The sequence below is a fragment of the Hemitrygon akajei genome, unplaced genomic scaffold (genome assembly GCF_048418815.1).
Source record: "Hemitrygon akajei unplaced genomic scaffold, sHemAka1.3 Scf000048, whole genome shotgun sequence".
NCBI classification, from domain to species: Eukaryota; Metazoa; Chordata; class Chondrichthyes; order Myliobatiformes; family Dasyatidae; genus Hemitrygon; species Hemitrygon akajei.
In genome coordinates this window covers 1,002,109-1,015,851 of record NW_027331934.1, presented here as the reverse complement: position 1 = coordinate 1,015,851, position 13,743 = coordinate 1,002,109, and the positions used below count along the sequence as shown (strand labels likewise).

General features: G+C 45.1%; 2 protein-coding genes across 2 annotated transcripts in view; one reads left to right on the top strand and one right to left on the bottom strand.

The window, feature by feature from the left end:
* The window catches only part of LOC140720923 (uncharacterized), a 443,642-nt gene that overhangs the window by 111,494 nt on the left and 318,405 nt on the right, over positions 1 to 13,743 (bottom strand). The window lies entirely within an intron of this gene.
* LOC140720925 (NACHT, LRR and PYD domains-containing protein 3-like) overlaps positions 1 to 13,743 on the top strand; it is a 54,885-nt gene that overhangs the window by 26,100 nt on the left and 15,042 nt on the right. The window contains exons 3-7 of the mRNA XM_073035774.1: positions 319 to 611; positions 6,911 to 7,080; positions 8,529 to 8,623; positions 10,593 to 10,952; positions 11,545 to 11,711. Of these exons, the coding sequence (XP_072891875.1) occupies positions 8,614 to 8,623; positions 10,593 to 10,952; positions 11,545 to 11,711 (537 nt within the window). The 5' untranslated portion in view covers positions 319 to 611; positions 6,911 to 7,080; positions 8,529 to 8,613. The remainder of the gene's footprint in view (positions 1 to 318; positions 612 to 6,910; positions 7,081 to 8,528; positions 8,624 to 10,592; positions 10,953 to 11,544; positions 11,712 to 13,743) is intronic.

The window sequence follows — 13,743 nt, the reverse complement described above, 5'->3', positions numbered from 1 at the left end:
ATACTTTCTAATAGTAAATACTATTTAATAGTAAATAGTAAAAGAAGTATATTTAATTTCAGCAGAAATGCGGCTCCCTGTACCTGAACAGGCGAGGGACATTTGAACTGAAACTCTATCCATGTCAGGCAGTCTTTCTTACACAAAGGGCGGAGCTCAGACCCTCCCAGAACCCGGTTTGGATCAAATTCGCAGCCTGGGACTCGCTGAGTTAAATAGAGAAACTCCGCCCCACTGGTTGCGATGAAAGAAAAAGGAGAGATCTACACGGAAATCTGGACAGAAAGGTTAATGCAGCCTGTTTGTTTCCCTCTTTAGGGTTGCTACATTGATCCCACTCCCACCTCCTCCCGCTATCAGACCCGTCCTGAGCCGGTGAGAGTTAGTGTGACCCGGACTGCGGCAGTCCCGCTCTACCCCGGCTCACACGGCCCTGTCCATCTGTAATGAGCGACGGACACATCACAGCCGAGTGGCCTCGGGAGCAGCAGCTCAGACTCAACTCTCCGTACAGGGTGAGCACACCGATGCAGGACCATTGTCGGTCACCAGGATGTCAGACTGTGATTTCCCGGGACCACACTGAACGCCGTCCGGTTACAACATCAGAGGTAAGTGTTGTCTATGATTCCACACAACGGTTCAGCGTTTAAAGCGAGCCTATGTTTTAGTCGAGATTGAGAGTGAGTTTTGTGGGAGAAGGGAGTCCTGACATGTTCATGTAAACGAGTCAATTACTATCCAAATGGATTAAGAGAACCAAGAGTGGTTACTACTGAGTGCGAGCAGAAGAAATCTCTCACCCCGGTAGTGACATATGAAATAGCCCACGGGGCAGTGACCCGTCACCGATCTCTCTCAAACAAGAGAAAACTGCAAATGTTGGAAATCCCAGCAACACGCACAAAATGTTGGAGGAACTCTACTGGCCAGGCAGCAGCCTTGGGAAAAAAAAGTACGGTCACCTTGGAGGTCACAGGTAATGTTCTTTACATTGTGCCATTGGTTCTACCGCTGTTCCCTGTAGCAGAAAGCGTTAAACTTCCATCACATTTGAACGACAGTGTTTTGACGAACTGGTTTGGATTTGATTTCAGTGGAATGGCCGCTCCCTGTTCTGAGGAATGTGCTCTTTAAACACAGACCCTGAGCTCCGAGCCTCACAGAACAACAAACCGCACCTTCCAAATCAGTCAATCATCTACCCTCCTCCCCTTTCCATTCCAGTCCTGAGGAAGGGACTGGGTCCGGAATGCCGACTGTTTACAGCCATCCATAGATGCTGCCTGACCTGCTGAGTTCCCCCAGCACTGTGTGTGTTGCCATGGTTACGAGAGATACGTGTGGGGCTGTAGGCGGGGTTATTTGTAAGAAACCGTGCACAGTATTCACACTCTCGGGAAATCTTGGGGAATTGAGTTGCGAATAATTCAGCTTCTGGTATTTATTTTGGATCTTTATTTCCAACCAACCAGGTGCCTCTGCATTGATTCAGCGATCAAGGACATCAATGTTTTTTTTGTTTGTGTTTTCGAGCCACTTCTGGCGTCTGTGCTTTTTTGTGTTCCTACTGTTAGAATTTTTTGAGAATGTGATTAAATACATTGATGAAGGAAGAGCAGTAGATGTAGTGTAAATAGATTTCTGCAAGGCATTTGATAAGGTCTGCCATGCAAGGCTTATTGAGAACGTAAGGAGGCATGGGATCCAAGGTGACATTGCTTTGTGGACCCAGAACTGGCTTGCCCACAGAAGGCAAAGCGTGGTTGTAGATGGGTCATATTCTACATGGAGGCTGGTGACCAGTGGTATGCCTCAGGGATCTGTTCTGGGACCCTTGCTCTTTGTGATTTTTATAAATGACCTGGATGACGAAGTGGAAGGATGGGTTAGTAAGTTTGCTGATGACACAACGGTTGGGGTGTTGTGGATAGTGTGGAGGGCTGTGAGAGTTTACAGCGGGACATTGATAGGATGCAGAACAGGGCTGAGAAGTGGCAGATAGAGTTCAAGACGATTAAGTGTGAGGTGGTTCATTTTGTTAGGTCAAATATGATGACAGACTGCAGTATTAATGGTAAGACTCTTGGCAGTGTGGAGGATCAGAAGGATCTTGGTGTCCGAGTCCATAGGACACTCAAAACAGCTGCTCAGGTTGACTTCGTGGTTAAGAAGGCGTACAGTGCATTGACCTTCATCAATCGTGGAATTGAATTTAGGAGCCAAGAGGTAATGTTACAGTTATATAGGACCCTGTTCAGAACCCGCTTGGAGTACTGTGCTCTGTACCTCACTACAGGAAGGATGTGGAACCCATAGAAAGGGTGCAAAGCAGAGTTCCAAGGATGTTGCCTGGATTGGGGAGCATGCCTCATGAAAACAGGTTGAGTGAACTTGGCCTTTTCTCCTTGGAGCGACGGAGGATGAGACTTGACCTGATAGAGATGTATACGATGGCGAGAGGCATTGATCGTGCGGGTAGTCAGAGGCTGTTTCCCAGGGCTGAAACGGCTGCCACAAGAGGGCACATGTTTAAGCTGCTTGGGAGTCGGTAAGAAGAGATGTCAGGGGTAAGCTTTTTATGCAGAGAGTGGTAAGTGGTGGAATTGGCTGCCAGTAACGATGGTGGAGGTGATACGATAGGCTATTTTAAGAGACTTTTGGATAGGTACATGGAGCTCAGAAAAATTGAGAGCTATGGGTAACCCTAGTAATTTCTAAGATAGGTTTACGTTCGGCACAACGTTGTTTACCGAAGGGCCTGTATTGTGCTGCAGGTTTTCTATGTTCCATGCTTTTCTATGTTAACTGCACGATTGACATTTTCCACAGGTTAAATAAAGATTAGTAACAGGTCTAGAACAATGGCCACCTGTTTCAAAGCAAGGGTGCGACATCCGCCCAGCAAACACCTGTTCCGTTTTCAGAATTTCTAATTTCAGACGGATACATCTATTGTTCCTGTGTTGACTGAGGGTGTTCTGAACTCTTCTCCTCAATGGCCAGTGGAAGCAAAGCCTTTCATTCCATTGAAGGCTAAGATTCTTGATAAACAATGGGTTACAGGGACGGACATGATGGAATACAGAATGAAATTTCAGATCAGATCAGCCATGATTTCATTACCTGCAGCATCAGTTTTGAGGGATGTGTGCTCCAGTTATGTGTGTTTGTAGGTTGACTGGAAAAGCACTAACAATTTAATTAATGTAAACTTGTATAATCAGTGCATTCGAAGGGAGATGTAATTTTAAGTATATGGTTGAATTGAAAACAAGCATTAAATTGATGAACGGTTTACATCCAACTTTGTGCTTTAAGTATGTGCCCCAGCTACGTCAGGGGATGGAATTTATGAGTAACTCGGTGAGCTGGACATCACGGTGTTGGACCGAGAAACAAGCTCCCGATTCCATGTTAATCCTGCTGCAGACTCCATGTGTCTTTCCACGACCCCAACACAGACCCCTCAGCACCACTAGTGGTCAGGGGACCTCGGATGGCCACGAGTGGCCGGAGATCCCCGCGGAGCCACCATTTGTCGGCGGTCGGATGGACAATGGAGAGGGTTCAGCTGTCCGGCCCTTTCTCTGTGACACTCCCGATCTCCACATCAACTCCATCTATCTGACTCTGGGTGAATTTTAACAATTAACAAACATAATTCCTCTCAGCGATCAGCTGTCTGAGTGATCCCCTGGCTCTGAGAGGAAGGGGTATTTATGGTCCACACTGTCAGGATGTTGAGTTTACCAGGAGACAAAGACTGCAGGGATGAGAAGTTTTCTGTTGTCTAATACACTGTGTGTGAACCCAGCTGGCAATTCTGGTTTACATTTGTAAAACAGATGTTCTTTTTTTCAAAATACTGAACAGCAAAACTCTGCATTGATTAATCTACTCGAAACCAGATCAGCCTCGATAGTTCTCCCAAATCAGTCGGGACTTTGTGACCAAACTCGAGAAAAAAAGCACGCTGCCCACTCCAACAACGGCACAGCCGGATGAATCCCATCATTGATTTTGTTGTCGCTCTGAAACCAGAATAAACGGCCATTCCGGTGTTTTAAAATACAAGTGCTCTCCCACACCAGGACCTAACGATATGTGTGCGGTACTTTACGTCGCACACACAGAAACATAGAAAGCCTACAGCACATTACAGGCCCTTGGGCCCATAAAGCTGTACCGAACCTTAGAGCTACCTAGGTTTGCACATAGGCCTCTATTTTTCTGAGCTCCATGTACCTATCCAGGAGACTCTTTAACAACCCTATCGTATCAGCCTCCACCACCGTCGCCGGCAGTCCATTCCACGCAGTCACCACTCTCTACGTAAAAAACTTACCCCTGACATTTTCCCCGTACCAACTTCCAAGCACCTTAAAACTATGCACTCTCGTTGTAGCCATTTCAGCCCTTGGTAAAAAGCCTCTGACTATCAACAGGATCAATGTCTCTCGTCATCTTATACACCTCTATCACTTAACTTCTCATCCTCTGTCGCTCCAAGGAGAAAAGGCTGATTTCACTCAACCGTGCTGCCAGGCTCGCATTGAAACGGGTTAATGGCTGAGGTACCAATCACGACATCCCCCCCCTCCCCACCCCACCACCGGTGCTGTGAACAGAGTATTTACAAGCTACGTTATTCTCATTGATGCGAAGAGCTGTCAATTACTGGTTACACCCAATAGTGGAGGAGGGCCAGTGGAGAGGGTGGTACCACCATCTCCCGCTCGCGTTCCGAACTCTCTGTCAAAGCGGAACAAACCTCAAACTAAATGTCCCCCTTTTTTATTTATCTCCATTTCCCTCCGAGGGAAGTTGGGGGCTTTTGTGAACCATAATCTGCAGCCGGTGTCTGATTTATGGCTGGAAAGCAGGAGGAGACTGCTTGGTCCATCGGCTTGATGCCGGCTCCCCGGGGTGCCAGAGATCCCGCCTGAAGAAGTGGGGGGAATTTTATTGAAAGGAAAAAGATGGTGTGAGAGGGGTCAGACAGGATGTTTGTCTCAGTGGGGACAGGAGGGGCTCATCTGTGGAAATGTTTGAGCCCAAGGTGGTGGTGAGCAGAGGGATTCACCATATTGGTGGACAAACACGGGCAGACTATTGACCTGTAAGTGGGGCTAATGGTCCGGGCAAAGTAAGGATATGAGTGGTGTTGGGGGGTGTGGCAAGGATGGACAGGTATGGGTCTTGTTGAATGACAGGACTGGCTGGAGGGGCCGAGTGGCCTGCTCCTGTTCCTGTTGTCTGTGTGTTCAAAGAGAAGGAATAACCAGACTGCTCTTGGGCCTGCAGGAAGTCCCAGTCGGTGTTGTAGGGACAGCTGCTTACAGTCCAGTTGTTCCCAAACTGTGTCAACCATTTGACTGACGGACCAAATTCAATATTTCTAAATTTTCAATCGATACATACCATATATTTATAAATTGGTCACTTCACAAAACTCTATATATTGTTAACGACATAAAAACGATATTTTATATTGTGACTGACAGAGAATCATATAATTTCTGTTCCGTGTGTTATCTGAATGTACTTGCCTGTGATGCTGCCACAAGTCAGTGTTTCTCTGTACCTGTACCTTCCCGTACTTGTGCACTTGGCAATAAATTCAACAGGACCTGAGAAAACTCAGGGAGATTTGATTGTGATGATCATATTGACACCTCGGTAGGTGGAATGTAAAGAGACAGTACACTGTTAAATGTAAGACCCTTAACAGTGTCGATGAGCATAGGGATCTTGGAGTCTAAGTTCATTGCTCCCTGAAAGTAGCTACATGGCTGGTTAAGAAGGCAAATGGCATGTTTGCCTTTATAAGTCAAGATATTACATTCAAAATTCATAAAACTCGATCAGACCACATCTGGAGTGTTTCATACAGTTCTGGTCGCCCCCATTCTCGGAAGGATGTCGGGGCATTGGATGCACATTACAAAAAAAAGATATATCCTTGATGCTGCGCTTTTTTCAGGCCATGTGAAAATTTACGGCTCAGAGCAATGGTTGACCCACACAGCTGAAAAAATAGTAATTTGTGGGAACATCGGAGACCCAACCACGTTAGATTCTATCATATTAAACACGATTGAATGTGGTACATTGTCGTGCTTCCTGTTATAGACGAAATGTTAAACGTCAATAGAGTGGACAGAACTGTTTCACCGGCAGCCTCTCTGGTGTCCAGGAAATAGTAATGAGTAACGCAAGAAAAAATAATAATAATTTCGCCTTGTCCGAGGGAGCGTACTGTGAGGCAATGAGGCTCACGTGCTTAACAATACAGAACTAATGTTGAGCAGGGATTAACTAGAAGGTCCATTTTATATAAATTCAAGAGCTTTTCATTTTCGTGTCTCGAAAGATCACTATTAATGCCCCAATAATTACTTTTACTACCTTTTCAGAACACTGGGTGTCGTACCTTCTCCATTATAGGTATGAGCAAGGATGAGATCTGGGCCAAATTGCGCAATTAAGCGTTCAGCATATCACGCATCATCTTGGACAAACCCAGTTCTGATACTGGGTCTTCCACATTGTATTTTTACACAGATCCAATCTGATTTACCGAGTTTCCAGCACTTTATGAGAGGAGGGCAGGAATATGGTATTGGGGCAAAAAAAAATAATCAGCCATGATTGAATGATGGCGCAGACTCGATGGGGCGAATCACTTCATTCTGCTCCGATATCTTATCATGACAGAATGATGAGTCCTTCGTATCCCCTATCAGGATTCGTGACGTGTGAGGGACAATTACAGATTTGTTCACTGAGATCCTTTTATTTGTCTTCAGCGTTTAAATTTCAGTGAGATTTGCCTTTGGAACATTGAGCAGAAATGTTTTACTCTCCTTTGTATTGTTAATGTGCTTCATTATCTCTCTGGTTAAAGTTAGACCTGTGGTGAGAGATTTATTGGAAGAAAAGCCCACAACTGGAAGCAAACCACGACTGAAAATGAGGGAACAGTGACAAGTGAACCAGCCCAAGGACTGAGAGCACCAACTGGAGAGAAACCCTTCTGACTCAGAGTTTCTATTGATTCAGTCAGGAGAAAGGTTGGTGAGTCTCATTTACACGAACACTGGTCCTTTAGTCATTACATATCTGTACAAGGAAGGTAGGAAATTAGTTAAATGGACTGAATGTGCCCAGAAATACCAGATATGCCTCTGCCTGACCCAGCTCCAATCACTCCAGGTCTAGTAATGTGCTTTCAGAAGCCCAGCTCTTTAAAGTCACAAACATTCTCTCAGTGTTTGCTCATTTGAAGGTCCTGCATCATCTGAAGTAGTGTTTGGTCAGTTCTGATGTTTCCTTGTTATATTATAATCACCTGAAAATGCATTGACAATCTCCTCCCTTTATATGAAGCCCCAAACGTGTCGTGCTGTAGTGATTGTAGAAATGCGGAATTATCATGAACTGCAGCAACATGTCATTGATTCCTCTGGCTATTGCAATTTGCAATGATATACTAACCCTCGAATATATCGTCATGCAAGCCTCTGCTGAGAACAGACTTTTTATAAAGCAAAATGTCCCAACACTGCATTTTATTCAATCCTCACTAGCAAATGGCAAGCAACAGTTTACATTGACATACCTTGGCCTCATCAAGTACTTTTCTGCTAATTACATTGTCAGAACCTGTGAAGGTGACATTAAGCAGAGGTGGAAATTCAAAGTTATGTTCCCATGGATGTTGTACATAGGACTTCAGCAAAGCCTTTGACAATGTGTCACATGGCAGCTTGGTCTCGATGATCAGGTCTCATGCTGTCCGGAGAGAGCAAGTTGGATGTTTTCAAAATTAGCTTCAAGGTAGCAAGCAAAGAGTGCTGGTTGAAGGCTTCTCCTCGCAATGGAGGTGAGTAGTCAGTGGTGTGCCATGAGGCTACAATTTGGGAACTTTGATATTCGTTATATTATTGCAATGATTTGGATGCGGTTGCACAAGGCTTACTTGACGGGTAAGATCGCAGAATGCACAGCATTAGTAGTTGCTGTTCACAGAGAAGATTATCGTAGCATCTAGGGGATCTAAATGGACAAGGGGTGGCAAAGAGATTGAAAAACCAACCCCAGCAGCAGCGGATTCATGCAGATGTTGGGGATTATGTGGAGGAAACAGCCAGAGGAAGTGGATGAGGCAGGCGCATTCGCATAATTTAAAAAAAACAGTTGGGATGTGTAGATGGAGTGAAAAGGCCAGATGGGAAATGGGCCCATCACAGGAAATTGTGACCATCTCGGTTGGCACTGTAGTTGGCATTGTCTCGTTGAGTGGAACACACTGAATTTGGACTCTATTACTCTGTGACTCTGTCAGTAGATACCCCAGATATCATTGGACAGAGATACAGAGATGGTGCGGAAGTTGTTATTAAGCGGGAATGTTTGGTCCACAAGCCAACTGCTTCTCTGATGCAAGGGATGGAAATACTGTCATATTTGCAAAGTAATTGTAGTCTCTCTAACTCACTGTCTGCTTGTTGTGTAATTCACAGCATCACCAGCAGGTGGAGCTTTCCAGAACCGGGACCAAAATGTAAACAAGACGACGACAATCAACAATCGTCAGTCAGAATCAGAATGGACACAGGTATGATCACTGGGATCTTTGAATTAAACTTTTGTCGCGTTTGTACACAGTAGTTCAGATGAAGAAACTTACACAGATGTTAACAGGGCATAGAAAAGTTTCATCAAGCAGTGCCATTTATCCCACTGCTAAAGAGGCCTTAAATAATTGATCAAACCTAACAGTTCCAGCGCAGGGTCCTGACACCGGTGATGGTCGAATCACTCCACTCACCAGGCAAAGCTTCACCTGAGTGAATGAAACAGGGACTCCAGAATCAGGTGGTCTTGAGTGAAACACAGACAGGAATGCAACAGCAGTCTTGTGGTTTATGTAAATGTTCAGGGTCAGGGTCCTTTTCACCTCCAAACTAGTACTGCGGTGTAAGACATCGCCAACTTTCATTTATAAAATTCAGAACCAGAAAATAGGAGCATTTCCTGGATTTCAGAGATTGTGTGATAACAGAGCATTTCAGTTTTTGGAAGGAAAGCTATCAACACCTCCCTGGGTTTTCTCGGCTGCTGCACAAACGAGAAGTGGGGTGTTTCCAAAATCTGTTTTCTGTAGCAGAGCAGAGATTATTGCTGGTGTTGGGAATGGCTGAGGACCAGGAGGCAGCTCATTGTAGATACATTTGTGGTCTGCTTCAGAGATTTAATACCCCAATGAATGTCTGGGCTGTGGAGAAATGGTGAATGTGAGTTTCTCATTATTTCCCTCCTGAGATGATCTTCTACATGAATTTAAATTCCTAGGATCTCTGCTGGGAAACCCGGTATTACCAATTACCAAATGTCTCTGTCACCTATAGAAATTGTGATTCTGTTCAAATCTGTTATTCCAGGTGGAGTAAAACGATATTACAGCCTGGAAACGGGTCCTTCTGCCCATCTAATTCATGCTGATCTAAATGCCTGAGATTGCCCCATTTTCCTGCAGTTTTTATCAAATTTCCCTTGTAAACTTCTTCTATCCTTTTTCCTGACCACATGCTCTCAACTTCGTAATCTTATTTGTGTTTGCAATCTCCTCTGGATGCACGTAATTTATACCCATCACCCAGCAGGTGAAAAAATGCCCCTTTGGTCCGTTTCAAATCTCTGCCCTCAAGTCTCAGACTCCCCTACCACGGGGAAAATAACATGACCATCTACCCTATCTATGCCCCGGATTATTTTATGTTCATATACGCGTGTAGCGTCACCCTTCAAGCCCCTGAGCTCCAGGGAAAACTGTCCTAGCCGAACCATATAACACAATGAACAACACCCTAGTCCAGTACCGTAGTGTTCATTCTTCACTACACATTTTCCAGATTAAGCACGTCCATCCTATAGACTACCAACTGCAACTGCACGCAAAGCTCTATAACCAAGACTTTGCCAATGACTTGCATAGTTGTTACATGATGATCATCAGGCGGGGGATAAGATGGGAACCAGGGCAGCGGTCAGCATAGATCTCCAGGTAATGATCAGTCTGTGACTCAGGGGACCGGACAATGTGCCTCTCAAGGGAATGGTCATTCTGTGACCAAGGGAACTGGATATCATGTGACAAAGCGATTGGAGAATGTGTGATCCAGCAGACTGGACCATGTGTAATCCCGTTGCTGGTCGGTGTGTGACACAGATGACTGGACAGTTAGTGACCCTGGGAGATCTTAGCTTTTGGAAGATAATCGCAGTGATATTTCCCAGTGTCACCGGACACCGTTGCATTAAGATCCTGTGGTCATCCGTGTGTTCAACTGCTGTGAATTCAGTGATCAGTATTACTGTGTCTATCCTGTAATTTTACTGGGAGTTAATGTGTCCAGTCACCGGGTTATTGGGATGGTCACCTGGCAGGACGTACGGTTCACATTACCCAGCACAGTTCCACTCCAAATCTGGTCAGACTGTGTCTTGGCTCCACTGCAGTCTGAATCAGTTTTGCTCAGCTTGAAATTATACTTGTATAACCTGCAATTCATCACTTATTTCAGGTGGGAAATTGAAGCGAGTAACAAAAGGATTGAAGAGGTTTAAACCAGGCGAATCATCGAGGGAAGATGATCGGGACACAGGAAGCAAGGTACCAAAGCAGGGTCAGATTGAGAGCAATGTCCCAATGGAATGCGTTCTGGCCACAGAAGAATTGGAGCAAATTCAGCCCGGAGACAGTGACGTCAGACACACCGATCAGGACCCTGGAACCAGCACAAGTGAGGTGACTGTCTGTCAGCCCAGAGACAGTGACGTCAGAGACATCGATCAGGACCCTGGAACCAGCACAAGTGAGGCGACTCACTGTCAGCTCAGAAGCTCGTTGAACACGGAATTGTCAAGTCCCCAACAAGGAGCAGGTGAGTGAAATATGAGGGTGATGGGTTCGCAGAATGTGGCAAGGAGGAGGGTAAAGGTGAGGCCTTTTTGGAGGGTTGGTCAGAGGAGAGGGGGAATGTGTGGGTGTGGTACACGTGGTGTAGTGGGGCACCCGTTACCCCACTACAGGAAATGTACTACCTGCTTTGAGGATTTCCAGGATGTATTGGAGGAAATGCAGCTGTCCAGATAAGGAGAGAATTTCCGGGATGTGAATCAGGGGAAATGTATTTGCCAGGATGGAGGAAGTATCCATCTAGGAATACTGAGGAATCCAGATTCAGAAATCTGGGAAGCGAATATTACCGACAGTCCCAACATCTATTGCCCATCCAAAACTGAAATAGGTGAGTGGGCTGGTTGGGGGGATGGACTGGTTTGCATTAAATGTGGTCCTTCTATTACGTAATGTCTAGAACATCGTTGGTTCGGTTTTAAGGCCAGTGTTGGAATCAATCCATTGTTTGTGTCTGTAGGCAGGTTCAAGACACGTTTTTTTGTTGAGTTGGGTGAGAGTGGTGGAGACGAGGGATATCTGAGTTCAAGCCTACATATTCCTTTTTATATTCACAGAGCCAGGGTTTACAATCTCTGACCTCCTTGCAGAGGGGGGCGAGTATCAACTCTACCAACTGACAAAGTTCTACAGAGAGAGACTCAAACAAGCAATTGAAGAAAAGGTTGAAAGACTCGGTTGGATGTTGACGAAGGAGGGACATTTCAGTAGAGAAGAAAATGAGGTGAGTGTAGCTTGTGTATTGTCACAGAACTGCTGGGAATAGTGACCAAAATTAATCTCCTTCACCTTCTTGGAGTTCTACATGGAATTGGAGCCTTTGATCTCTGACTTGTCTCCAGCAGATCTGGTTTCAGCTGTTAAGGTGGGGAGCACTGGGAACTACAGGTTCAGTGTCACCTTTACCTCTCACACCTGCTGTATTTATCAGTCTGATATAAGAGCAGTGGCTGCATATCTGGACTTTGAACATGGACATCCAGTCTAAACTAATGTCAAATCTTGTCTGAACTGTCGAGCAGATTCACCTCATCTCATTAATCCAGGATGAGTATGAAACAGTCAGATTGTAAATTGAGCCAACCAGCTTCACTGCAGTACTTGACGGAGGGTCTTGACAGCTGGTCTTGGCTCCGTGAGTTCCCAAACAATGTGTGGCAGACTTGGCATAGTCATAGAAAGGTACAGCACAGAAGCAGGCCATTTGGCCCATCTATTCTATACCGGACTACGTAAACTACCTACTCCCATTGACCTTCACCGGGCCATGGCGATCTGTACCCTTAACATTCATGGATCTAACCGCATGTAACCGCTTGTACTGCTTGCGCTGCTAGATAGTTTCACACTCTTATCACCCTCTGAATTAACAAGTTTCACCTTTGTACCCCCTGAACTTTTCACCTTTCACCCTTTACTGATAACCTCTTGTTGTAGCACCTCTTCACCTCAGTACAAAATGTTGCTTGCATTTATCCTGTCTATACCCCATGTAATTGTGTACACTTCTATCAAATCTGCCCTCAGTCTTCCACGTTCCAATGAATAAAGTCCTAACCCCTTTACTCTTTTCTTCTAACTTAGGTTTTCCAGTCCTGACAACATCCTTGTCAAGTCAAGTCAAGTCAAATTTACTCAAAAAGCACATTTAAAAACAACCCATGTTGACCAAAGTGCTGTACAAACCATAACAGGTAGCTAAAATTACAAATACAAGAAACACAGATATAAACAACAAGACACTCAGCTTACAGGCACAAAATAAACAATACACGAGCCTAGGCACAAGCCAAAAATCAGCCACATCAGGAAGATTCAACCGCTCGTGAATAAAGGTAAGTTTTGAGCCTGGACTTAAAAGAGTCAATGGAGGGGGCAGATCTGATATGGAGGGGAATGCTGTTCCACAGTCTAGGGGCTACAACAGCAAAGGCGCAGACAGCTCTGAACTTAAATTTAGATCGTGCGACAGCCAGGAGCCCCAAGTCAGCCGACCAAATGACCTGGAAGTAGAATAAGGGGTTAGAAGGTCTGCGTAATAAGTATTCTGTCCTGTAGGTAGGTGAGCAGAACTGCACATAATATCCAAATTAGTTATGGAAAACCTTTCCAATTCCCTACTGGTAACTGTTCTAGGAGATCAATCATTCAAACCCAGGACATCATTGCTCTTATTTCTCAGAGTAATGTCCTAAGCCCATCCATCTTCAGTTGCATCCTCGATTACCTTAATTCCATCATAGGTGTATGTTGCTTGAAGACTATTCAATGCTTACTTCATAATTCCTCAGTTAATCAGGAAGCCCATGTCTGCATTTAGGAAGTGATCATCATTTTACAGCATGAGTGCCAGGAAGTAACCATCTCCATCATAAGATGGCCGCACTGACATTCCTTAATGTTCTGTTGTCTTTACACATCATAAGACCATAAGGCATCGAAGCACAAATGGACCATTGGGCCCATCGATACTGCTCCACCATTACATCATAGGTGATTTCTTTATCCCTCTCAACCCCATTCTCCTGCCTTCTCCCAGTGTACTTTGCTGACCTGACTAATCAAGAAGGTACCAACCTCTGTTTTAAATATACCCAATGGCCTGGTCTCCGCAGCTGTCAGTGCCAATGAATTCTATAGATTCACTACGCTTCGGCTAAAGAATCTCCTCATCTCTGTTCTAAATGGAAGTCCCTCTATTCTGAGGCTATTCCGTCTGGTTGTAGACTCCCCCACTTTGAAACATCATCTCTCCC